Genomic DNA, 26,146 nt, shown 5'->3' on the forward strand with positions numbered 1-26,146 from the left:
ATGCGTCTGCGCAATGCTCGCCATGATTTTCACGACAACCGAGTGCGCGAAGGATGCGCTACTGATATGCCCTGGCCTCATGTACTGTACGGGGGCGTTCTCGTCTCTGTGCTTGATTACTAGGCAGTTGGTTTACGCGTGGCAGAGGATGCGATTAACACTGTGCAGCTAAGCGCGTCAGGGAGGGCCGCTTTCCGCGACGTACGCAAAACCCCAGTGATCAGTGTGGCTCCTCATCGCCGAACCTCGTCTGGGGGTATCTCGTGTCGATTAACAAGGGCTCTCCTGATCCTACCTTTAGAAGCCTCTTCGATGCCATCTTATCAATGGCCACATTGACCAGCTGCGTTTGCTTCAACATCTTTTCGTGCTAAGTCGTCCACAAAGTTCAACACTTTTCATGATCTCTCACGACAATGGCGTATGAAGATACCAAGCCAATGCCCATTGCCATTGTTGGCTTTGGCTGCCGATTCCCAGGCGACGTTACCAACGGCGAGAAACTATGGCAGATGTTGGTCGAGAAGAAGTCGGCTCGTACCGAAGTACCTCCAGACCGCTTCAACGTTGATGCATTCTACAACCCCGATGGAGATCGTTTCGGGACGGTAAGCTTGCGCCATCTACCGTACGGACCGCTCCGCTGACCCAAATTTAAGTGTAACAACCGCGGCGGGCATTATCTCGCTGAAGATGTCTCGCTTTTCGATGCGCCGTTCTTCTCGATATCGCCAGCCGAGGCCATGGCCATGGACCCCATGCAGCGGTTACTGCTCGAAGTGACATACGAGGCATTAGAGAACTCAGGAACGCCACTAGCCCGAGTCTCTGGATCCCAGACTTCATGTTATGTCGGTTGCTTCACAAAAGACTACGAAGAGATGCAACGGCGAGATATGGAGCTAGCGCCAAAGTACCAGTCGACCGGGGCTTCGCAAACGATGCTTTCGAACCGCCTAAGCTACTTCTTCAACCTGAAGGGGCCGAGTGTGAGCATAGACACAGCCTGCAGCAGTGGACTCGTTGCTGTGCATCTGGCGTGCCAAAGCCTGCGCACTGGTGAAAGCTCCATGGCGATCGCAGGAGGAAGTAACCTCATATTGAGTCCTGACATTCAAATCGAGATGAGCGACATGCACTTCCTGAGCCCAGACTCGATATCGCACGCCTTCGATGATCGAGCCAATGGCTATGCGCGAGGAGAAGGTGTCGGCGCAATCATACTAAAGCCATTAGATCTGGCTATACGCGACAACGACCCCATTCGAGCCATCATTTGCGGCACGGCTACCAGTTCAGACGGACGAACGCCTGGCATCACGATGCCTTCGAAAGACGCGCAGGTCGACCTTATACGCTCCGCATATCGTGCGGCAGGGATCGACGTAAGCGAGACAGGATACTTTGAGGCGCACGGCACAGGAACGGCTGCGGGTGATCCTATAGAAAGTGGAGCAATTGGCGAGGTGTTTGCCACGAGACGTCCCCACCGCATCTCTGCGACAACCGAGGAAGTCGTTCCTCTCTCCATTGGCTCGGTCAAGACAAACATGGGCCATTTGGAGGGAGCTAGCGGCATTGCTGGACTTATCAAGGCCATGCTAAGCGTCGAGAAGGGTGTGATTGCACCAAATCTCTGGTTTCAACGGGGCAACCCAGCGATCGACTTCGAAGGATGGCGGGTCGAAGTGCCCACAGAGCCTAAAGAGTGGCCCCTTGACGGTCTGCGGCGCGCAAGCGTGAACTCCTTCGGCTACGGTGGAACCAATGCACACGTCATTCTTGACGATGCACATCACTTTCTTCAACGGTATCATCGCTCGGCTCGTCACAGAAGGAACGATTCGGGTTTCGTCAGCCCTATGAGTGACGAATCTTTTAGCAACACACCTAGATCGCGCCTCTTCCTCCAGTCCGCCAACGATGAGCGAGGTCTCGTCCAGATGGGCCAGGACTTGTCGAAACATCTTCAACGTCAGGATGTCTTCAACGAGGAGCAGCTACTTGATAATCTGGCGTATACGTTGTGCGAACGTCGATCACAACTTTCACATTGCGCCGCGATTGTTGCGACAGACAAGTCCGATCTGCAAACCAGGTTGCAGCAAGTACGACCAAGCTCCGTTAGTGGCGCAGTACCACCGCGGATAGGCTTCATATTCACTGGACAGGGTGCTCAGTGGTGGGGTATGGGCAGAGAGCTACTACACTACCCAGTCTTCCGGAAGAGCTTGCAACGATGCGAGTCTGTCGTGAATGGGTTAGGTGCGGAGTGGTCACTGATGGAAGAGCTGTCAAAAGACAAATCGACCTCCCGGGTCAATGAAGCAACGTTCAGTCAGCCACTTTGTACTGCTTTGCAGGTAGCGCTGGTGGATCTGCTCGCATCGTGGAACATTTGTCCGCAGCGTGTAGTCGGCCACTCTAGTGGGGAGATTGCTGCTGCATATGCCACCGGTGCTCTGAGCCTTGAGTCGGCGATGACTGTCGCATACTTCCGAGGCTTGCTGTCGCCGAAAGTCAAGAGCATGGGTCTTGAGGGACGAATGATGGCGGTTGGCCTATCCGAAGATGATGCGAAGACCGAGATTGCAGAGTTGGCCGATGGCCTCGGTAAAGCTGTTGTAGCTTGTGTGAACAGTCCGCGCGGCGTCACCATATCTGGCGATGTTGCTGCCATTGAGAACTTGCAGAAGGCCCTGGAAACCAAAGGCATCTTTGCGCGACTGCTTCAAGTCGATACTGCATATCATTCCCATCACATGCAGGCGATTGCGGAGGAGTATCTTGCCCGTCTCCAAGAGACAAAGGTTGCGACAATCAAGACCAATGGGCGGGTAACAATGTACTCTTCCGTGACGGAAGACGTGATCAATTCAGACCAGCTCGGTGCCGACTACTGGGTATCTAACCTCGTCGGCAGCGTCCGCTTCTCCGGAGCGTTGGCCAAGTTGTGTACCTCGGACTCACAGGATGGCAAGATTGCTGTGGACATCTTGCTGGAGGTTGGACCACATGCCTTGTTCAAACTTCCAGTCAAGGAAATTCTCGACGCTACATTCGACCAGAAACCGCAGATACAGTATCTTTCCACTCTCATCCGCAACAAACCTGCAGATATTACCGCACTCGAAGCGGCCGGCCAACTATCCACCCACCGATATCCGATCGATCTGCACGCCATCAATTTCCCGACCGAACCCAAGCAGCCACTATCCGTGCTCACCGATCTGCCCCAATATCCCTGGAACCACACCCGCCGCTACTGGTGGGAGTCGCGCCTTAGCCGAGACTACCGTTTCCGACAGTTTGGTAGGACCGATATTTTGGGCGCGCCGGTCAACGACTGGAACCCAATGGAGCCCAGGTTCCGCAACTTTATGCGCCTGCGCGAGCAGCCGTGGCTGCGGGATCACGTCGTTCAGGGTGATGTGCTGTTTCCGGCGTGTGGGTATCTGTGCATGGCTATTGAGGCGTGTCGGCAGATGTGCAAGATCTCACCTTCTACCTTCCTTCCGCAGGGTGTTAGCAGTGCGGCTGAATATCGACTTCGTGAGGTCAATATTTCGAGAGCGCTCGTTGTACCGGAGGCTGATGAGGGGGTTGAGACTTGTTTGTCGATGAAATGCAACACCAGCCCAGATGGGTCATCTTCGGAAATCTGGCACGATTTTCGCATCTTCTCCTACACTGCAGATGGAGGTTGGGTTGAGAACTGCCGTGGCTTAGTTTCGGTATCAGGCCAAACTACCTCGGACGAACAGCTCGCTCAGGACTGTGCCAATGATTGGAACGCCTCATCATCAGTTGGCGCAGATAAGATGGACGTTCAATCATTTTACCGCAGTGTCGACGCCATTGGCCTTACGTACGGACCGATGTTCCAGGGTCTCAAGGGAATCAGCGTCGACCGTCGGAGGCCTGGCAAAGCTGCCGGAGTCGTTGAGGTCACTGACACCAAGTCTGTTAATCCGAAAGGATATGAGTATGACCGCTTGCTACATCCTGCTACTTTGGACACTTTCTTGCAGCTAGGCCTTGCTGCGCTGGGTGGTCCTGAGCTCAAGCAACTGAAGGGTGCCATGGTACCTACGTATATCGAAGAGATTTCTATTTCCGCCGATACAGCAGCTCAAATTGGTGACCATCTCAACGTCGTAGCGAGTGCTCAACGTTGTGGCGCACGACAAGCTACTGGCGACATATTCGCGTTGGACCCGATTACTTCGAAGCCAGTTGTGCTCATGGACGGCTTCAAGTTCGTCGCCATCAATACGAATCCCACATCTGCCGAGCAAGCTTCACCCTCAAAACACTGTTACAAGGCAGTTTGGGAGCCAGATGTTGAACTTATCGATCGTGAGCATCTCAACCGCGAACTGCAAGCAGCACCGAAACCAGATAACCGTCCGAAGACTGTCAGAGAGCTGGAGCTGCTTTCTTACTACTTCATCGACAAGGTACTGCAAGAAGTCACTGCGAACGAGGAGTCCACAATGTTGCCACACCATCAAAAGTTCTATCGCAACCTATGCGAGTTACGCGATGCGGTGCTAGCGAAGACGCATCCCCAACAGACAGATGAGTGGCAGCAGCTACACAGTCCGGAAGTTGCATCGAAGCTTGAGGCCATGGTAGAACACTACCGCAATCACGAGACGGCTTACGATGGCAAGCTTCTTGTTCGCGTTGGTGAGGCCCTGCCAGCCGTCTTCCGACAGGGAGTTGAGCCACTCGCCCTCATGACCCACGAGAACTTGCTTGAAGACTACTACACTACCGCCGTCGGCATGCCAAACACATATGCTCAAATCTCACGCTTTACTACGATGCTCTCACACAAGTATCCCAACCTTGACTATCTGGAGATTGGCGCTGGAACCGGCGGCGCGACAGTTCCAACGCTGAAAGGCTTAAGTGGCTACGAAGATCTCCACGCATACCCTCGCTTGAAGTCGTATACCTACACAGACATTTCATCCTACTTCTTCCAGCGCGCCGCGGAGAAGTTTGAAGACTTTGCACAATTCATGAACTTCAAGAAGCTGGATGTCGAGCACGATCCAGAGACGCAAGATTTCAAGCCAGCTTCTTACGACGTCATCGTTGCGGCGAACGTACTTCACGCCACATCAGACATGCACCGTACCATGACGCATGCGCGGAAGCTTCTCCGGCCAGGAGGAAGACTCATACTTCTTGAAATGACCAATCGACTACTTGCTGCTTCAGTCATCTTCGGCACCTTACCTGGATGGTGGAATGCGTCCGAAGAATGGCGGACTGGTGGGCCTCTGTTGACTGAGGCCCAGTGGGAGAACTTGCTGCGCTCAACAGGGTTCAGTACTCTTCAAGCAAGTAGTCCAGACGTCTTGGATCCGCTCGAGGAGGGTACAAGGCTGATGATTGCGACTGCGGTTGAAGCAAAGCCGACTCTATCGAACGGTGTGATCACACCGCCAGAAAGACCTCGCTTCGTTATCTTGTGTGCCGACTCACGCATCCGAATGAGCAGATTAGACATGCCGTTGGCTCTCAAGAGCAGATTGGAGAAAGCTGGCTTCCAAGCACAGCTCGCGACACTCTCCAAGCTTGGCCAACAAGATCTCGCTCATACCATCTGCGTCAGCTTTGTCGAGCTTGAAGAGCCCCTCTTGGCCGATCCCACTTCAGAAGACATGAAAACCCTCCAATACATCGCCGATGCATCGGTAGGTTTGATCTGGGTCACACGAGGCGCGGCGTCTTCGGATGTCGAACGTCCTGAACTGGCTGTATTCCAGGGTCTTGCGCGTACGTTGCGAGCTGAGAATGAAAGCTTCAAGTGCGTCACAGTCGATTTGGATGCCAGGACGAACCTGCCTGCTCTCAACGTCGCCGAGTTGCTTCTCGGCATCTATGAGAAGCAGCTCAGTACCGAAAAGAGCGCTACTCTGGTTGATAGCGAATTTGTTGAGCAGGACGGCGTTCTTCAAATCAAGCGTGCGATTGAAGATGAGAAGTCGAATGAGTTCCTGGTCGGTCGGACTGATGCGACGGCTTTACAGCCGCAGATGGAGAACGTAATTCAAGAGGGTCGTCCACTCAAACTCCACAACTTCAGCAAAGGCGCATCAGACGTGGCCGTCTTCGAAGAGGATGTGCGCGTTGCGCAAGCTGTTAAAGCTGACGAAGTCGAAATTGAAGTTCGCGCTACGAGTCTCAGCTCCAGCGACGTCGAGATGCTGGATGGGAATGACTACGATGGCAAGCTTGGACAAGAGTGTGCGGGTGTCATCACAAAGCTTGGCCATGGAGTGTTTGACCTTTCGGTTGGCGATCGAGTGGTAGCATGGTATCCAGGCACGTTCGCCGCCCAAGTGCGCGTGCCAGCAGCCTTTGTGCACACCATTCCCGATGGCATGGCTTTTGAAGTCGCAGCTACATTGCCCCAGGCGCATGCGACTGCTCAATATGCGCTCAACCACGTCGCGCATCTACGGTCCGGTGAGACTGTTCTCATCCACGAGGCCGCAGACCCCATAGGCCAAGCTAGCATCGCGACTGCATCGAAGGCCGGCGCGAGGATCTTCGCTACCGTGCGATCCGACGAAGAGAAGAGCTATCTTGCCAACGCCTATGGTATCGAAGAAAGCCGTATCTTTTCCAGCCACGATCTTAAGTTTGTCACTGCACTTCGGCGCGCGACAAAAGGCCGCGGTCTTGATGTCATTCTGAACACCCTGACTGGCGAGGCATTACAGGCGACGTTCAGCTGCATCGCGTCTTTTGGCAGATTCGTAAACCTTAATGCACCAGGGACTGGCCGACTGGAAATGGCACCGTTTGGCCGCAACGCATCCTTCTTCTCTGTGGATATGGCGTTGCTGTATACGCAGAAGCCCAAGCTTGCTAGTCGAATGTTCCAAGAAGCTATGAGCGCTCTCACGGCGACGAAGATAATCGACCGTAGCGCTGCGGATGTCTTACCTTGGTCTAAGCTGAACGAGGCTGTCAAGATGATGCAAGATGCGAGTCACGACAAGCAGGTGGTAATGGTACCGCAGGCTAATGACCAAGTTCTTGTAAGTCACCGTTCATGTATCGATGTCGAAGGTGCGACTAACAAACTTCAGGTTGCTCAAAGACCACCACCCGCTACCTCTTTCGACCCATCAGTTTCCTACCTCCTCGCTGGCGGTCTTGGCGGCCTCGGACGAAGCATCTCGCAATGGCTCGTCACCCACGGCGCAAAACACCTCATTTTCATTTCCCGCTTCGGGGCAGTCTCAGAAGAAGCCCAAGCATTCCTCGAATCCCTCCACGCCTCGGGCGTCCGCACTGCCATTCTCAAATGCGATGTATCCGACGCACTCGAGCTTTCCAACCTTCTTTCCGAAACCCTGTGCTCCTTCCCACCGATCAAGGGTGTTATTCAAGGCGCCATGACCCTCAACGACTCCCTCTTCAGCACAATGACCTCGCATCAATGGACTTCGACTATCCTTCCCAAGGTCCACGGCTCAAAAAACCTCCACGAGACCACTTTATCCCAGCCCCTCGATTTCTTCGTTCTCCTCTCTTCCCTCCACTCCTTCATCGGCAACCCCGGTCAAGCCAACTACGCCGCAGGCTGCGCCTACCAAGTCGCACTAGCCAAATACCGGAACGCGCTCGGTCTGCCAGCTACAGCCATCGATCTGGGTATCGTCGGCGACGTGGGCTATGTCGTCGAAAAGAAAGTTCAAGGCCGCAAAGTGCAAGTCCAGGAGTTCAGACACATTCAGGAGAAGGAGATGCTGGCGCTGATTGAGCTGGGTATTCGCGAACCGATGATGGGGCATGTCGTCACGGGTCTCGACTCTGACCTCGATATTAGTAGCTTGACCGACGCAGAAGCGCCGTTCTTTGCTCGAGATCCCGTGTTGAGTCACTTGCCGTACCTGCGCCCGCATCTCAAGATCGATGCGCCTGCGACAACGTCAGATGATGGTACGGCGACTACATCGCTATCGCTTTCCGCGCAGCTCTCTTGCAGTCCGTCTGTGGAGGCAGCGAAGGAGTTTGTCCTCACAGCGCTTCTCAAGAAGCTATCGCGCAGTCTGATGATGGATGTATCGGAACTCGATGCTACGCGTTCGATGAGCAGCTACGGGACGGACTCGTTGGTGGCTGTTGAGGTTAAGAATTGGATTCAGAGGGAGACGAAGGCTACGGTTAGTGTGTTTGAGATTTTGCAGAGTCCGAGTATTGGGGGGTTGGTGGATGGTGTTGTGGGGAAGTTGGGGTTGGGTGGGGAGTAGGGCGTGGCACAAGGTTTGCTTGGTGAGGCTGCTGACGGGAACGGCGGAGTTGGATTGGTACTTGTTCTTTTTGCTTTCCTATGTATTTCCATGATCTATGCTTTGCGATTCTTCTTTCTATGGTTAATGCAAGTAGCAATGCGTTTGTTCTCAATTAGTTGACATGTAACGTCGTAGTGGTTCTCTCCGCTATACACATCTTAACGCGCCGTGGAGTGCAACGGCTCCGAGGATCCCCTATGGCTGTGTCGCGCCGTCGACATCACAGTGCGTCTCACCGCATCCAATGAATTCACAGCCGCCCTTGATGAAGGAGATGCCACGCGACACTAGATGCGCCAGAAAAAGGAGATGTCTCGAGAAAACGGGTATGACGGGATGGGATGAGAGGCGAACTGCCAGATCCTGAAGCGGTTAGGCGATGGGTTAGCGTCCGCGCTCCTCCCGTCAACTAAACCGCATACCAGCTAGACTCTTCCCCAGCCTCCACAAGTCGTTCACCCCAGGGCTGCATCATCGACACGCGTGCGTTCGTTCACGCGTTTTCCAATACAGATCGTGACGTTTGTCCTTGTACAGCATGCTCGAAGCGGCAGCCGAGAGCCATGCCAGAGTACGAGCCTTCGTCACACCTGCCGTCCTTGCCGGGCACCGCCATCGTCGGCACCCAGATCCGAACAGATCCACCCAACACCTTATTGCCAAGCGGGTGACAGCAATCAACGTCATAGGTATCAGGCATGCTTTTTCATTTCGCATGCAGTCAAAGATGGGGTTTGCTCCAGCTTTACTTTAGTTTCAACTTCACCTGAGTCGAACTACCCACGCGCTTCACCTCACATAGCGTGCCATGTCCAACATCAACATCACCAACGAACGAGAATCCTACCAAGCCGTCTTCGCCCTCGATGTCATCACAGCGGCTGGCGCCCTGATCTTCCTTGGTCTGGCATCGAGACCTACCTTCCAGCGGATCAAACAGCGCCGCTTCACCGCACCAGGCAAGAACAGCGCGCGCGATGGCCCGCTAAAGACGACACTGGGGACGTATCTCTTCCTCTGGCCGGCGCTTCTCTGCCTCTTCGTCGCGTACCTATGTCGCTTCATATCCGATGTCCTGAAGACGAGCGGAACGATCGACTACGATGCGGACCTGGGATGGAACGGGCGTCGCGGCTACGTTCTCACAGACAGTGACTATGCTTCGAGCATCTCAGCGCTTACGTTCGCCACGACGCTCGCGACTATCTTCTTCACTGTGCTGCTCAACGGTGGTGTCTGGATCCATTCTAGTCATGTCCAAGAGAACGGTACGGGCATCTCGACGCCGAAAACCATGTCGCGTATCTGGAACACCTTCATCATGGTTGCCATGCTAGGTACCGGTGTTGCAGCGTGGGGTCTGGGTCTAGAGGCCCGAGACATCAGTACCGGTAGCTCAGGCCCGGATGCGCTTTTGTCTTGGTCAAACGTCATGCAGCATGACCGCGCGACGAGGATTACCTACATCGTGCACGAAGCCATCGTTGTCGCAGCCAGTCTGAGCGTTTCCATCGAAGTGTGGAGGGAGTATGGTACCACGAACAAGAACGCTCATGGTGTAAGTCTTGCCGTTAATGACAATATATAAGTTTTGTTACTAACGCTCCACAGTCACCTGAACGCAACGATCTCGCCCGTTTCGCTTTCACCGTCGTACCTCTCATCTGGCTTCGCGACATCTTCATCATCTACGATATCATCCTCCTCTACGTCGACACCTCCGGATGGTCGGACAGTTCTGTCTTGGCTAGCACCTTCCTGCTCGTCATCTGCAGGCAGTTTGCCAACCTAGCGATCTTGGGCATGGTGCTTTGGGGTGCTTGGCGAATGGGCCGCAGTGTTAGTATGTTTGGTGGAAGCTATGCTTGAGTGAGACAACTACTCTCAGGCTTGTCGCATCATGAAACTACATGAGCATTTCACCAAGCTTTAGACTCATGATGGGGTACTTACGGCACGGTTGTAAACTTTCTTTTGTATGAGTAGGTGTAGGATAGTTTCGGCATATATGAGATTGTAATAGACTGGTAATTGTTTCATTGCCGCATCGTCATGGGATCAGAAAGTACGCCAAAGTGAAGCCTAGCCAGATGACCGAGCCTTAAGACCAACGAAACACAGCCTATACGAGACAATCTTGTCTCAGTCTAGCACTTTCTTCGTCCTTATATACTGCACAGTAGCTGCCCTCCTTTGGATCTTCAATCCTATCCAGCACATCAACTACCCAAATCACAAAAGCACCATCACTAACCAACATGAGCGACAGCGAAATGACCGACCTAGCGGACCAAGTCAACGATATCCAGGTCCCGCTAACCGCTCAAAGCAAGGCACAGCGCAAACGAGACGACGAAGTTAACAGCCTCCTCGGTACTGACATGGCAGGTCTAGCGGAGGAGTTCATGGACATCGCAACAGTCAGCCGCCCTTCTCCGTCCTTCGAATTACATGACCACCAAGATCTAGACTCGCCATATTCTCCGTGCTCACCCCTAGCCATCGATCAGTGGATTAGCGAGTCCGAAGATGACGCGCGAACGCCGGAGGAGGACAACGCTTCGCTAGAGAGAGCTCTGCGGGAATTAGAAGAGAAGCGAGCTAAGTCGCGATCCAAGGCACCGAAAAAGCGTAACTATGGTCGAGTCGGTCGGGGCGGTAGAGTCGCGAAGCTCGTAATTCGAGGTGGGCCCCCGGGGAAAGTGCAAGATAGCAGCAAGCTGCACACAGAGACTCGCAACTACGGTCGAGTTGGTAGCAACGGTGGAAATGTAAAGAGAAACACGGTGATCCGTGGTGGGCGCCCTGGGAAGGTGCGTAGTGAAACTAAGGTTGGTAGTAGCGGAACTACAGAAACAGATATGGTGATCCGTGGGGGGCGCTCGGAGAAACCGCGGGATGACAGTAAAGTGCACGCAGATAGGCGGACAAGCCAGGCACCAAAGGAAGCCTACCGTAAGCGAATGCCTCCTTTGGAGCCAGTTGCCGATTCGATCTGGGAGAATCTGGAACATGGAGCGTGGCTGCAACGAGGCGGGAGGAGCTGGTCTACGGAGGCAGTCGCTGATTTTGGCCGAGACGAGAGAGACATGTACGCGTGCTTCAGGTAGGCGCTTCTCCCGGGGCAAGGAAATATGATATTGGTATGTTGTTTGCTGTGTGTAGCGTATAGGAAACACCTATGGTTGAACGTTGTTGAACCACGGATAGTCGTTTTTACCATGTCCAAATGCGTCTTCTCTAGCGAACTTCACTGCGCGTGCTGAAAACGCTGCGTATATAATATGCTCGTCAACATCTGCAATCTTATTAGCAACATTTTTTTTTAACCTTACTGACGTATCTTTCCCTGGTAATCTAACCCTTCAAGATGGCGCGCAAACGTCGCAGTGCAGACTCGACACCACCACCACCGCGGCGACAACGGCCGCTTCTTCCGGGATCGCCAAGGGCAAGACGGGATGCCCACGGTAACATTACAAATGCAGCTTACCTGAGTGAGGCCACACTCGCGCGCGAGCAGGGGCCGAATAGGCCTCAGGTTCTGCCAACCATGCCGGCTCCTGGTCCTCCTGCTCATAGCCCAACGTACCGACAGCAGTTGGCCATCCCGACGCGAGGAGAGCATGTGGACCACCCACACGTAGCGACAAGCGTGCAGTATGGTCGTAGGTCCGCGCCGCAGAACAACGTGCGCAGCCAGCGATATGCTCCATATTCGCTTGCACCTCGCAACTCTTTTGCTGCCCATCCCGGAGCGGGATACGCGCCGCCTGCTGTTACGGCACCAGCTTCACGTATGAACTTCATGAAGCCGCAGCAGCAATACCAGCAATACCAGCATTACCCGCAACACCAGTTTGGTAATGTGTTCCCTGATGCAGATCTGATGAGGTTTCCTTCGAACTCGAGTCAGGCTACTTTGAGTTATGGCCCTTCGCATCCTGTGGGATATCAGCCTTCAAGTAATGTGTTCCAGGAAGATGGCTTGCGACCTGAGGACTTTCAGGAAGCCGGTCTGAACTTGAACGCAGTCCAGAGTGAGGATTTGGATCTATCCTGGGATATGGCTCCTGTAGGACCGGCGAACGGGTGGTACACCCTCGATCAGATGGCTTCCCGTCCGATCTTCTACCAGATGGAGCCCTCCGTTTCTGCTCCTCCACCTGCTCCTGTACCTGGGTACCAGCCTCATGGTTACTATGAGGTTCCCGATCAAATTGCCCTTCCGGAACCTACCTTTGCCGGCTACAACGTCGCAGGGGCTTACCAGAGTCCATATGCGCCGATCATGTATGCGCCACAGCAGGCGCATTTCCAGCCTACTTTCCAGCCGGTCCCGATGTACACGCCAGGCTCCGTCAACAACAGCTTCGTACAGCAGCCGGGTACGATGTATGCGCCAAGCTACGTCAACAACTTCGTTGTGCAGCAGCCTCAACCCACCATGTATACGCAGCCCACCGCGCAACAACCCCAGGCCAACTCCAACTACCCTGCCGCCGCCTACAACCCACCTGCGGCTTACACAGGACCTTCCTCGCGACAGCCAGGAACTTACAACGGCAGCACCGGGCAGGCGCAACAGTTGGATGCGGGATCGAGGCGGCGACGATCAAGCTTGTACCTCACCACCGAGGAATGGGTTGAGGCGCAACGTAGGCAGCATCCTTCCGGTGAATGAGGATGCGGACGGAAAAGGGGATGAGAAGTGAACACCTGGGCAGGGACGTGGAATACGAGGAAGACAGCGGGATCCCGAGATGACCAAGCGGCGCATACGATACCACGTTGAGAGAGGACGAGCAACGAGAAATGGACAAGTCTAAAGAAGACGGAGCAGAAAAGACGCGGAGACATGGAGACGGGGAGCTGCGAAACTGGAGTGGGTTCAACAAGAAGATGCAAGGAAAAAGAGAAAGACGATCAAGCACACACCGGATACAAGCTACATCATCACCCGCATCGCAACCATTCCTTGCCAAACCTCCCTAACTGAATCTTCATCAGCTTCCCTCGCAGAAGCTTTTGCATACAGACAGCGCAAGAGCGAAAACCTGCGTCGCGAACCCTGCGTGCGACATTGCTCTCAGCGGTACCGACCCCCCGATAACCGATATCGGAACGCTCGGAAGAGCTTCAACCCACCATTTGGAGCTAGTGCTTGGCGGACGCGGCAGCCAATGAGCGCTTCTGGGGTTTTCGCGTTCGAGCTAGAAGTCTTTCTGCGAGAGAAGACTTTGATGTTTTGGTTGGGAGAGTTTGGATGTTTGGTAAAGAGGGGATTTGACAGTAGCCAAATGGGTTTATTGCAGGACGTTGGGTCTTTTTTGAATTACATGTTTGAGGCCGTATGGACGTATCAGGGTAGCTTCAGCAGGTATCTTCTGACGGTGTGGTTACTCGATAAAAGTAGATGGAGAGTATCATTTCGCACGCGTCATCTCCTTATCAAATAACACACAAATCACACGTCAAGATTAGTAGTATGACTTTTATCATTGGTATCTATTTTCATCTCATCATCGTTCTCATCATGAGATTGCTTTGTTGGTCCTAGCTCGACTTCGGCTTGGGCGTAACCTCAGGACTCGCATAAGTAATCTGGTCATGCAGATTCTCACGATGCAGCCACCTCCGCCAATACGTCAACGTAGTATGCATATCAGACGAAGCTTTCTAAGCCCTCGACATGTTCTCGCCCTCCTCCGCCTTTTGGAGACCGTACTTCTTGAGACTGCCTTATGTTAGCAAACCATCCACACCATCTATACCCTCCAATCCAGGGACGTAAACTCACCGAATGCTCTGAATAGCAATAAAGCCCGTAGTATCCATAGGACTAAAGTTATCCAACGTATCCATACTAGCCTCCTCCTCAGAGTACAGCTTCTCCGTCTGACTGGACCGGCCAAGCACATACGCGTTACCCTTGTACAGCTTCATCCTGACCTCGCCGTTGACCCTGCGCTGCGAGAAGAGCAGACTGTTCTCGATGAACTCGCGTTCGGGCGAGAAGTACATGCCGTTGTAGAGCTGGTAGCTCCAGTTGTGCGACACGAACTGGTCGCGCAGGTTCCGCACCTGGGCGTCCATGACGAGGCCCTCGAGGTCGAGATGGGCGAGGCGGAGGATGGTCATGGCGGGCGAGTCGTAGCAGCCGCGCGATTTGAGGCCGATGAAACGGTTCTCGACGATGTCGATGCGGCCGATGCCGTGGGTGAAACCGAGTTTGTTGAGCGCGGTGAAGAGCTCGACGGAGTCGGTGTAGGTCTGCGAGGGGGTGGTGAGTTTGACGGGGATGCCCTTTTCAAAGTGGACGGTTATGTCGGTGGGTTCGTTGGGGGCGTTGAGGGGGGAGTCGGTCATGGTCCACATGTCGTCTGGGGGAGACACGTCGGGGTCCTCGAGGATGCCTGGATCATTAGTCTCACGCATACAGTCTAGATATGTAACGACTTACCGGCCTCGTAACTGCAGTGAGCCAAGTTGGCGTCCATGGACCAGGGCTTCGCCTTGGTAGACGTAACCGGAATACCATGCTTCTCAGCATAGTCCAGCAGATCCTGCCTGCCCTTGAAGCGGTCGCAGAACTCCGGCAGCCTCCACGGCGCAATAACCTTGATAGTAGGCTGAAGTGTGTAGAAAGCCAGCTCGAAGCGGACCTGGTCGTTGCCCTTGCCCGTGCAGCCGTGCGAGACGAACCCACAGCCTTCTTGCTGTGCGACGCGGATCTGTGCGCGGGCGATGACGGGGCGGGCCAGCGAGGTGCCGAGGAGGTAGCGGCCTTCGTACGAGGCGTTGCACTGGACGGCGCGGAAGCAGAGCTCCTCGACGAATTCCTTTTGCAGGTCTAGGATGACCATCTTCTTCGCGCCGATCTTGAGCGCCTTCTTCTCCACCTCGTCCCAGGGCTCTTCCTGGCCGACGTTGGCGAGGAAGCACACGACCTCATAGCCCTCCTCTTTGTCTACGCGTTAGATTGTGAGGTGTGTGTCTGAATGTGTTTCTGACGTACCGATGAGCCATTTCAGGATCGTGGAGGTGTCGAGGCCGCCTAATGACTGAGGTTAGTTTGTTGGCTCTGAGCAAGGTGAACGCAGGTGAATGCAGTTGACGCAGCTGAACGCATTTGAACCCGGTTGGCATAGAATTGTCTGTTATAGATGTACTCACCAGAGTAAGCAAGGCAAACGCGTCCCTTTGACATATCTGCAAGTGTTGGGTATATAGAAAGTGAGAAGAAAAGAGTCAAGAAGAGTCAATTGAAGGAGGGGTTGCGGCGTCTGGGGAACGACGGGTGTGGAGAGTCAGAAACCTTATCTTATCGGCACAAAAAATGTTCGGTCCCTCACCATCCCTGCCGCCCGATCATCGGCTGTCAGCCTCACGACGGACCTGAACTCTGACAGTGAGTATGGATAGTGCACAGTAAAGGGGGCTGGAGTTTGTGACGCGATGCGCAGCTTGCGGTGTGCATACTATCAAGACTTTGTTAGTAGGTAGCATCTGAGGTAATGTATATTCCTACAGTCAAGTATTTCACACACTGCAACACAAACGGCAGCCATCCCTAGTGCCTACCTCGCTGTATCGATTTGCCCAAACATCACAATAAGTTTACACACGAACGCAACAAGCCACGGCTGCGTCTCAACGGAATGACATTCAACAAGGTATATAATCCCAACGCCAAGTATGCAATGCCCCGTTCGTCCCAGAGACATAATTCGTCGCACGCGCAAAGTATAATCTTAACCAGACTGTCGCTATACCCAAACTACCCAAGATGCAGCGCCAAAAGACAAATACGCGTAAACACTCCGCCTGGTGCGCTGAATCTTTATGGATGGAATAAACGCTGTGCTAGAAAGCACCACCAGCAACCCTCTCCCTCTCATAGAAAACAATATACGCCTTCTCATTCTGCAGACGGTTGTGCGGCGGAAGATTCCCAGGATCAAAGTCCGTAATCTTGTCGTCGTTGAAACTGCGCCAACATCCCCTAGACTTATCCTTGACAAAAGCGATGTAATGTCCACTTCCGAGAGTAGCACCGATATGCCATATGACAGCATAGGCGTTGTAGACATACGGCCCATTCATAGTAGGATCGCTCTTCACGCCAGCAAGTTGTGCAGGTCCATCTCGGGCCTTTTCCGACACATATCTTTCTTGTTCTGGCGTCATGGGTGGCTCAACAAAGGGACCCATGTCGAGACGTTGGAGCGGGAAATTAACAGGCGTCCGCACTTTCCGTGCGCTTTCCGTGCGCGAGGCGCTGAAGCGCTTGAAGTGGATGACGAGGGTGTCGGGGGCGCGGGTGATGGTGATCTTCTTTACGGCTTCGCGGTCTTTTTTGCATCGAGGGCAACGCCATAGTTCGTCGCCTGCTAGGCGCTCTGGTGCGCAGTATGAGTTTAGACAGTGGCGTAGATCGCATTCGCCGTCTCGGGGAATCTCTACGCTGATACTCCAGAAAGCTTCATATGTTGTACTTGTCACGCCGCATGTCTGGCATGTAAGCTGCGAAGCATGTTGACCGGCGAACAGACCACCGATGACGGACATGTCCCGATGTTGGTATCTCCGCCATTCGATCATTGCTGAATACTGGCGGGGAAATCTTTCTCGTTGCAACTCTTCCTGGTCCGAAAGTGGCTTGAGCGGCGGCTTGTTCCAGGTTAGGTTCAAGTCTTCGTGCATGTAGTCTAGAACGAATTCCAGGAATTCCTTGGCGTCTTGCTGCTCATCAATGCCCCACTGCGAGTTGAAGTGCCCGCAGATGCGCTGTTCAATGTTAGCCATGCCTATTTTCTGCTTCCATCTTTGACTTACCCTAAATGTGCTTGGGCGCACGGAGGTGACATCGCCCTTGTATAGATTAGACAGTAGCGTCGCGTACGCCTCCGGCAAAATCCCCTTCGTTCCTTTCCAGTTATCTCGCTGGAGGTCTCGCTGATATCTTCCGGTGAGGAACAGGTCCGAAAGCAATAGATGCCCACTGAGACACTGCACCACCGAGTTCATGTAGCACGTGACGCCAAAGTTCAGCAGGCCCGTCCTATGTAGCCTCAGGTTACTAAATTGGGGCTGTCCATTGTAGACCACATTACGGTTCTGTTCTTGCCGATCGTGTACGCCACTGTAGCTCACCCTAGGAACAGAAGGCGGCGGACGAGAAGGCGCGACGGGTATGGCAGGCGCGACGTATTGATTGGTCGACTGGAACTTGGACGGGTACATCATAGATGACTGCTCAGCTTCAACATCGGGGTATCGGCGTAGGAACTCTTCTGTCGAACGGTAGAAATCCTGTGTAGGCTCTTCTTCCTCTTCACCATCTGCCGGAGGCACTTCGACTGCAGCACGCCCCTTTCGAGCTTCTTCCAACCACTGTTGCTGCTCTTCTTGGTCCATGGGAACGTATTCGCGTTTTGATCTTCTTTGCGTGTTGTTTCTCGCGATATGGCTGGCAGCTGGCGATCGTCGGATAGCCCGGGCCCGCGTCGGACCAGCCGCCACTTGTCCAGCGGTGTTCGACGTTTTCAAAGCCTGGGGGCCCACCAGGTCCATCCAAGCGTCGAGACCGCCTTTGAGAAGAACTGGAGGACGCCTGAGCGGTTTGTCCGCGTTGAACTCGTGAAGAGTATCGAACAACCGCTTCAACGCAATTTCGCTGTCAGATCGGTTGTGTCTATGCATAAAGTCGATGTTCTTTGTAGACTCATCGTAGTATACGACCACATCAAAGTCGGCCCTCTTGTCGAACATGTCCTGTTCCTCATCTGGCGATATGATGAGACGGTCCAGAAGCTGTTCGGCGGAGTCGCCATCGCGCAAGGTCAAGGGCTCTATGCACATGATGTTCCGCACGAAGATGTGTCCCGCGTCGAAGTCTGTCCTGTCTCGTACGTCGATGGTGAGTACATTGTACATGCGGTAGTAATCGTAAAGCATGCTAGCATCAATCTCAAGTTCGACCGTCTTGCTGACAGACCGTGTTCTCCCATTGCCATCTCGAAGGGTTTGCGCGGGAAAGTATGAGTCGGGCGCACTGTTTGCGTTCGGTGCATATGCTGATGCACTGGACGCGGCGAGTGAGTTGGTACGACCCCCGGTCCCGTTTAAACTCCTGGGTGTACTCCGAGGTGCGTTGATGCTCGAAGGGCCTGAGATGTTCCTCGCTGGACTATAGGTAGGACTAGGCTCCTTCGGCAGTGAAGCCGCGAATTGCGTATCGAGTGGTAGTTTCGGTGGCGGCGGAGGCATGTGAAGGGGTGGCGGTGGCATGCCTCGCGGACCCATAATCCGGTTTGTAGAATGGTAGTCTGCAGGAGAGGGCATTTTGACGGACAGATCTTGGCTGGGGCGAGGCGATGTATCAACTAGCGGACCGGTCCCTCTAAGATTTGCGAACCGCTGAGCAAGATCATTCACTCCATTCACATTCGATATGCTCTGGTGCACAGCCCGCCCATGCAGCGATTGTGGCTTCGGTTGCACGGGGGGTTTTCTCCGTGAAGAATCCAGAGAGGCCGCAGGTGACGCTCGACCGTTTGGGATTCCGGTGGGAACCTCAGGAAGCATGAGCTCGTCGTCTTTCCTCATCGCAATCATGCCATTTCGGTTGCTTTGTGTTGTAGAGGGGGGCGTAGAGGTCGTCCTGTGGTGTGCGCCGTTCCTCTTGTTGTCGTTCTTTATAATGTCCTTTATGCGCACAAACCGCTCTTCGTTTGACTTGATCTCTTTCATAAGCTCGTTGAAGTCGCGGTGGATCTGGCTTCGGCTGCCGTTGATCTTGTCGTAGTAGTCGCGGTGGGTGGGTATCAGTTCGGCGACGATCTGGTATGCGACAATGTATTCCCAGTAGGCGCCGGCGGGAGAGCGGTTGTTGAGCATGTTCTTGGCCGAATTGAAGTGCCCCCTGGCTCGTTCGAGGAGGAGTTTGATCTGTGATGGTCAGCGACTGGCGCATGAACGTGTTACCTCTGAGGCGGCGTTGGATGAGTACCGAATGGTGTTTTAGCGACTCGGCCGTGTCAGTCGCAGAGGCTATGATTTCGGCGATGGGCGGGAATGGGCCAACTGGGCCTCTGGAGTCCCCAGTGCCGTCGCCGCTTCCCCATCCATCTGCGCCGACGCCGTGCGCGCCATTGGTGTAGCCGTTCATGGCGGTGGTGGTGGTGTGGGCGGGCGAAGGAGGTGCTGAGGGCGGCGGAGGAGGTGCCGCACTCACAAACACACTTTAATCGGCGGGCAGGCGTGCATGTTCTCGAGTCCGAGCAAGGCGCACCTGGAGTCGAATACGCGTACGTGTGGCCAGAGAGGCAGTGTTGATCGGGAATGCGGGGCGGATCGGGTAGCGCGTGATTGGGCAGTGGCGTACAATAACGGGCGGCGATTCTACAGCAGCGGGCGGGTTCCAGGGGCGATTTGGGTATCGTGAGTGAAGGCGTTGGGCGTGGATGGCCGTCCCGCGATTCGCAGGGTTGAAGCATGCGTCGGTGGATGCGGCTCAGAGGCGTCCGGCGTCATCGCCAAGCCCTCACCTCGGACAGCTTGCTACCTAACCACCACAGCGACTATCCCCACGCGCTACTCTCCACCAAGCCGCAAGTTTAGTTCCAAGTCGAAGTAGCTATCAGAGTACATCAATTTACATCCGACACCCACGAACGCATTCACACACTGGGAGCGCCCTACATCATGGCGGGCTGGTTCGGGTCCTCGACCACCGGCGCGCTCGACGAGCAGATCGAGCGCGCCACCTCTTCGAGCTTGTACGAGCCGAGCCAAGACGTAATTCATGAAAATAGACATGCTAACATACACCAGAGAGGACATGCCCCTCAACCTCGAGATATCCGACGTTATTCGCTCCAAGACGGTGCAGCCTAGAGATGCCATGCGCGCATTGAAGAAGAGGATAGGGAATAAGAACCCCAACGTCCAGCTTGCCACTTTGAACGTATGCAGCACTATCTGCGAATCTTATAATCTTTCGCTAATCGTCTCAGCTCACAGACACGTGCGTTAAGAACGGCGGCGCCCACTTCATCCAAGAGATAGCTTCCCGCGAGTTCCTCGACAATATGACGTCCCTGCTCAAGGCACCCCCGACCGTCGCACCCAACAACGATGTGAAGAACAAGATGCTCGAGCTTATACAATCATGGGCGACTGCCGCTGAAGGGCGCCAAAACCTCAGCTACATCAACGAGGTCTACTACAGCCTGCAACGGGAGGGCTACCACTTCCCTCCAAAGGAGAACATCTCCAGCAGTATGCTTGACAGCAGCGCAGTACGTTGAACCCATATCGCATGATGGTCACGGACTAACACATTCAGCCCCCCGAGTGGACCGACTCCGACGTCTGCATGCGATGCCGCACACCCTTTACCTTCACAAACCGGAAGCACCACTGTCGCAACTGCGGAAACGTCTTCTGCGGCGCGTGCTCGAGCAAGAGTATCCCGTTACCCCATCTCGGCATCATGGACCCTGTGCGCGTCGACGATGGCTGCCACGCGAAGCTTACCGAACGGTCGCGGGGGACACCGCTCCCGAGAGTCTTCGACACCCCCAAACCACAGAGAACGCTATATCAGGGCTCAATGGAGCCGCGTAATGCGCGCGTCGAGGACAGCTTCGATGCTGACTTGAAGCGAGCGCTGGAGATGAGTCTGGACGAAGCCAAGGGAAACAGTTCTTCCGGCTTTGTGCCTCAGTCGCAGTTGCAGTCACAGTCCAAGCCAACCAACGGGACGAGCAAGAAACAGCCTGAAGAGGAGGAGGATGCCGACCTGGCTGCCGCTATTGCAGCTTCCTTGGCTGACATGGAGGAACAAAAGAAGAAGTATGCCACGACCTTCCGGGAACAGGCCTCCAATGCGAACGGATCAGCACCTTTTGTTGCGCCTAAGAACGATTACGAGCTCACGCCTGTCGAAGCCGAGAACATCAACCTCTTCTCCACATTGGTCGACCGGTTACAACACCAAGCGCCTGGCACTATCCTGCGGGAACCACAGATACAAGAGCTGTACGAGAGCATTGGAAAGTTGAGACCGAAGCTTGCCCGTACCTATGGCGAGACTATGAGCAAGCACGGTATGCTGCACCTTTGTGCCATCGGAACTGTACTAACGTGAGCAGACACACTACTTGATCTACACGCGAAGCTGTCAACCGTCGTCCGATACTACGATCGCATGCTCGAGGAGAGACTTTCCAGCACATACAACCAGACCAACGCCATGTACGGTCTCCCAGCCTCTTCACAACGGCCGGCATCCAACCTATACCCAAGCATACAGCAGTCGGGAGCACCGGGGTCGGGCGAGAACTACTACACAGGAAACGCAGATCCCTCCAGTGCATACGGACAGCCGCAATCGCAATATGGTGGTGGTTACCAAGCACCTTACCCACAGTTCGACAAGCGACCACAGTCCTACGCTCCTCCCCAGGATCAATATCAACAACCCTCACAACCATACCCCAACCTCGCACAACCGCCACCTAATACTTCGTACCCGAACCCTGCTTCACCACAACTCCAGCGTCAAGTCTCGAATCAGCAGTACCCGCCACAACAATCCTCAGGGTACCCATCACAAGCACCTCCGGTATCTGACGCAGAGAGCGCTAGCTTCTACTACGGAGACAGCGCTGCAGCGCAACCCTCTCAGCCGCCGATGCAGCGGAGCCAAAGCTACGGCTCTCAGCCATCCCAACAACAGCAGCCCCCCTCTCCACAAGCATACACCCGAGCTCCACCACAGCAGACGCCCATCTCACCACCCGCACAACCTACGACTGCGTGGCAGAACCCGCCGTATCCCAGGCAAGATCAGCCACAAGCTCAACAACAACAGGCACCCCCACCGCAGCAGCAGCAGGCACCTCCACAGCAACAACAAGCTCCGCAACAAGCGCAGCCACCCCAACAGTACTGGCAACAGCAACAGCAAGCGCCCCAGCAGCAGCAGTCTTCGGCGTGGCAATCCGCACCCTATGCGACGGGTGGTTATGGTCCTGAGAGTTTCCCGTCTGCGCCGCAGAATCAGTTGCCGGTTCAGCAGCAGAAGGTTGTGGATGAGCCGCTGATTGATTTGTAGATGATCGAGTTAGGATGAGCTGGCATTTGAGTTGGGCTTTAGTCTGAGGGATAACATGGATGACGTATTTTACGCGCTGTCATTATGTATGGGATAGCATAATTTGGTAGTCTACGAAAGGGCCTGGGACAGGATTGTTCATCTAGGCCTTGAGGCGTTTAATAGGTGGGGAAGACTGATAGCATCGCGCATAGATACTCGGTCATCCGAATAATAGCAAATATCACACTATGTCACGTCTACCCATAACAAAAATTCCCAACATACATCACATTTTCAATGCTGGAGAATTTAGGTGCCCAAGTTCGTTGTCTTCCTCTCCAACAAGGCAAAGACGACTTTCGTGTATCTGTTTCCTTCAAAGGTGAACAAAGCCATACGATACGCCGGCTTCGGACAGAAAGCCGCGACCTTCATTGACAGACTGACCAAACAACAAGACACAAAGATGGTACGATCTGATTGTCTGCCGCACACAATGCAGACTTGGCACATAGTCGCTGGGACGAAGGACGACTACAATACGCCCGTGGCATACCCATCGCGACACCAAGAAGACACCCATAAACCGTATCCAGCATGGCAACAACATCCACAATCACCGCCGTGCTAACAACAGCAACAACTTACGTCGCGAACCACGCAATCCAGCCCGGTTCCTCCCAACCCTCCCAACCCTCATCCTCCCTACTCACCCTACCCACCCTCCTACACCTCCTCATCCTCCTCTCCATCCCGCTCATCCACTCCCTCGCCACCTATCGCCGCCACAAAATCACCAAATCCACCCAAGAAGCCCGCAGTCTAGAACACGCATGGCGCGTACCCTGGTTAACATCCGACTGGACGACGTTATACGGATTAATCGGTCTGGCGCAGAAGGGCGAGATAAAAGGCGAGCATACGCCTTTTCATCCCGAATATCTCTCTACGATGCAGGGGCGATTGAGGAATGAATACGGGACAAATAGGAAGTACCGATGGGCGCTGAGCCGGTTGTTGGAACGGGGTGTGATTCCGCTGAGGGTGGAAGATGGTGGGGTTTCAACCTCCTTGACCCGTTCCTGGGGCGTTTGTTCGACGTTTCCATGGTTGATCCTACCTTCCTACCAACAAACCAAAAAGCGAGGATTCTTCGAATTCTTGATTCCACATCCTGAGCGTGTGGAAGTGCGTGCGTTGCTGGGGTTGTTGAAGGAGAATCAGATGAACTACACCGTTTCCTGGAGATCGCACAATCCGAAAGGGGGGAAGACGAGGACGAGTACTACGAACGGGTTCAAAGCGTGTGGACAGCCAGAGGATTTTCCGCTGTCCGTGGGCGCGGAATCGAGTTGTGAAGTCCTTCTCCCATTCCTACCCGACGAAGAGGTGGAAGGTGCGCGTGGGGAGCGGGTGGCAGAACTGTGTGATTATTTGCGGGGAGATGTAGAGGGGAGACCGCGTGTGCCGTTGTTGCACTGGAGTAGTTGGGCTGTTGTTAGGGTTGAGGCGGCGCATTGGGGGTACATTGAACTAGATCATTATGTGCTGGGTGCTGTGCAGGATAGTGGGATGGGGGTTACGTATAAGAGAGAGATATGTGGGAAGACGAAGAAGTTGGTTGTGAAGGAGGTGGCTGCGTGGGAAAGAAAGGTTTGTGAGAAGAAGGCTGTGGGGGAGATTGAGCGGTGTGGACTTGGGTTGTGAGGGGGGAGATGGATTGAAGATGTTGTTATGTTCGTTTTTAGTTGATTGTTTAGAAAGAACCAGGTTCTAATTGTCGTTTCATCCATGCTCCGATTTCTTCTACTCGTGGTCTTGTTGCTGGATCGGGATCTTGCTGAGACCAGAGGCCTACGCCTTCGTAGGAGGTAAGTTCGACTCTGTCTTGGGCGATTTCTTCGTATTGCTTCTTCTCTGCTGCGTCGTGCCAGCGGGATCGCCCAGAATGCGTCTTCAGGATTTGGCGGGCGATGCTGCGTCGAAGGTGCTTGGCTAGATCATTTGTGGTATCGTTGAGCGGACTCTGCAGGCCGGTTGTGACGTTCCATATCGGTAGACTCAGTCTTGTGCCTGCTGGAGGGTAGTTGCGGGCGTAGGCACGACATCTGCTCAGCGTTGGTACAGCCGGCGGCGCTTTGATGGCATCCTCGAAAGTCGCATAGTGATTCATGGCCATCTGTGTCTCGATGTCGAGGAGCTCGTCTGGCTGCTGTGATGCGAAGACGTCGTCTTGCGGCGGCAGGGTAAGTTGCGCATGAGGAGAACGGAAGAAGTGCAGTGGAGATGCAAATCGATCGAAGTAGTCTTGCGGCTTCCTAAATAGAACGTCGCGTCTTTCCGACAAAATTATCGTGGGTATGATGTCGTTCTCTCCATGAGCTTGCCAAGATGTCGGCGGCGGTGTTTTAGGCAATCGTTTCCTGCCACGCTTCTTTTCAGGCTGCAGATTCTCTATAGCCTCGCGAATCGCCAATGACCCAGCCATGTCTTCATCAGCTGGAAGTTGGGTTTCGTCGCCATATTGCGGCTCGGGGAGATCCTCCGGCTGGATGACTGGAAGCTCATCTGGGAACACCCAATCTACAATCGGATTGTTGATGGCTGCAGCGCCGATTCGACTCTCCCCAACACGACACTCTGTCAGAGCCAGCATCGTTGCCAATGAGCCGCCTACTAGTTCTCCGCATACACCCATGCGAGCTAGATAAGGCCGTTCGAATTCATCGATAAGGATATGCTCGCGGACCCAATCGTAGCCAAGCAGCACATCGTGACATGGGGTCGGATACTGATGCGCCGACGACGCGCGGTAGTTAATACGCACGATAGTCCCAGCACTTGACTCTTTTAGCGTTGTGATAACGCGTTCGTCTTCATCTGAGCTCTCTGGCACTACTGGTCCTGGAGGCAGGTAAAGCAGGACCGGAGCTTTAGAAGCTGATGCGTGGAATACGCTAAAGACGGTTAGTACTAGAAGAAGCCAAGATGATGCCCAGAAGCTGCGATCTGAGGTATGCTCGCTTAGGGCGGGGCATGGTGTTGGATTGCGGAGGAGCAAAGCGCTGTGAGGTCATCGCACAGCAGACGGAGGATTCCCCGGGCAATTGCAACGACGAGAGGCAGGATCGAAGGACGTACAACGTCATGTGAAGACAAGACGGAAGAAGACTCACTCAACCGTAATGGAGCCGTTTGACCGACAGGGGATCTCGATGCGTTCACATCGTGGGAGGGCGGTGACGGCCGAGTAAGGTCGTCTGGGGGCGAGGAGCGAGAATCGGGGCGGTGATAGGGCAGTGAAAGCCTTCAGACAGGAGTGTCGCAGCATTAATGGGGACCATGCAAGCGATGGTGGGCACAGGTGTAGTCACAAGTCACCAGGCGGGCAAGGCGTGCAAGATGAGAGACCTCAGTTCGCTTGGGGCTGTCGCTTCCGCATGGGGACGGGACGACGGCCCTAGAGGAAGGAGCTACCGCCGCGAGGAAGGCGCATCAACACAGCACAGACGTGAAGGGAAGGAATGCAGAATTTGCGTGCGCGATATAAAAACCGGTGCGACAATAACAAAAGCCGTTAGCAGAGCTGTCAAACATCAACAGTTGTGCGGTAGTGCTCAGGGGGAGTGGTGGGCGGGTCAGCATGGGGCGCGGCGTGCAGGGAAATTAGGCTAGCTGCTTTGAACCCCGAACTGTCGTGGTCTGGTGCAGTCCA

General features: G+C 54.3%; 8 protein-coding genes across 8 annotated transcripts; 5 read left to right on the plus strand and 3 right to left on the minus strand.

Annotated features, from left to right (window-relative positions):
• Window positions 1-416: 416 nt before the first annotated feature.
• J4E78_010593 (Type I Iterative PKS) lies at window positions 417-8,282 on the plus strand (the record flags this gene model as incomplete). The annotated part of the gene is made up of 3 exons (XM_049371169.1): window positions 417-608; window positions 660-7,064; window positions 7,116-8,282. 3 exons carry the CDS (start codon window positions 417-419, stop codon window positions 8,280-8,282), a joined length of 7,764 nt encoding a protein of 2,587 aa, XP_049217111.1.
• Window positions 8,283-8,887: 605 nt separating this feature from the next.
• Window positions 8,888-10,193, plus strand: J4E78_010594 (uncharacterized protein; the record flags this gene model as incomplete). Its single annotated transcript, XM_049371170.1, has 4 exons — window positions 8,888-8,895; window positions 8,964-8,991; window positions 9,127-9,882; window positions 9,936-10,193. 4 exons carry the CDS (start codon window positions 8,888-8,890, stop codon window positions 10,191-10,193), a joined length of 1,050 nt encoding a protein of 349 aa, XP_049217112.1.
• Window positions 10,194-10,582: 389 nt separating this feature from the next.
• Window positions 10,583-11,434, plus strand: J4E78_010595 (uncharacterized protein; the record flags this gene model as incomplete). The annotated part of the gene is made up of 1 exon (XM_049371171.1): window positions 10,583-11,434. The coding sequence occupies one exon, from the start codon at window positions 10,583-10,585 to the stop codon at window positions 11,432-11,434; it is 852 nt and encodes a 283-aa protein (XP_049217113.1).
• Window positions 11,435-11,694: 260 nt separating this feature from the next.
• Window positions 11,695-13,008, plus strand: J4E78_010596 (uncharacterized protein; the record flags this gene model as incomplete). The annotated part of the gene is made up of 1 exon (XM_049371172.1): window positions 11,695-13,008. The coding sequence occupies one exon, from the start codon at window positions 11,695-11,697 to the stop codon at window positions 13,006-13,008; it is 1,314 nt and encodes a 437-aa protein (XP_049217114.1).
• A 995-nt stretch (window positions 13,009-14,003) lies between these two features.
• Window positions 14,004-15,534, minus strand: ARG1 (argininosuccinate synthetase; the record flags this gene model as incomplete). The annotated part of the gene is made up of 5 exons (XM_049371173.1): window positions 14,004-14,061; window positions 14,125-14,740; window positions 14,788-15,288; window positions 15,343-15,381; window positions 15,501-15,534. The coding sequence occupies 5 exons, from the start codon at window positions 15,532-15,534 to the stop codon at window positions 14,004-14,006; spliced, it is 1,248 nt and encodes a 415-aa protein (XP_049217115.1).
• Window positions 15,535-16,190: 656 nt separating this feature from the next.
• Window positions 16,191-19,497, minus strand: J4E78_010598 (uncharacterized protein; the record flags this gene model as incomplete). Its single annotated transcript, XM_049371174.1, has 3 exons — window positions 16,191-17,114; window positions 17,163-19,277; window positions 19,339-19,497. 3 exons carry the CDS (start codon window positions 19,495-19,497, stop codon window positions 16,191-16,193), a joined length of 3,198 nt encoding a protein of 1,065 aa, XP_049217116.1.
• Window positions 19,498-20,033: 536 nt separating this feature from the next.
• Window positions 20,034-22,449, plus strand: VPS27 (Vacuolar protein-sorting-associated protein 27; the record flags this gene model as incomplete). The annotated part of the gene is made up of 5 exons (XM_049371175.1): window positions 20,034-20,107; window positions 20,163-20,295; window positions 20,345-20,629; window positions 20,677-21,439; window positions 21,485-22,449. 5 exons carry the CDS (start codon window positions 20,034-20,036, stop codon window positions 22,447-22,449), a joined length of 2,220 nt encoding a protein of 739 aa, XP_049217117.1.
• Window positions 22,450-24,187: 1,738 nt separating this feature from the next.
• Window positions 24,188-25,580, minus strand: J4E78_010600 (uncharacterized protein; the record flags this gene model as incomplete). The annotated part of the gene is made up of 2 exons (XM_049371176.1): window positions 24,188-25,388; window positions 25,573-25,580. 2 exons carry the CDS (start codon window positions 25,578-25,580, stop codon window positions 24,188-24,190), a joined length of 1,209 nt encoding a protein of 402 aa, XP_049217118.1.
• Between the last annotated feature and the right edge of the window lie 566 nt (window positions 25,581-26,146).

This window comes from Alternaria triticimaculans (genome assembly GCF_023758025.1).
Source record: "Alternaria triticimaculans strain BMP 0046 chromosome Unknown scaffold_35, whole genome shotgun sequence".
Taxonomy (NCBI): Eukaryota; Fungi; Ascomycota; class Dothideomycetes; order Pleosporales; family Pleosporaceae; genus Alternaria; species Alternaria triticimaculans.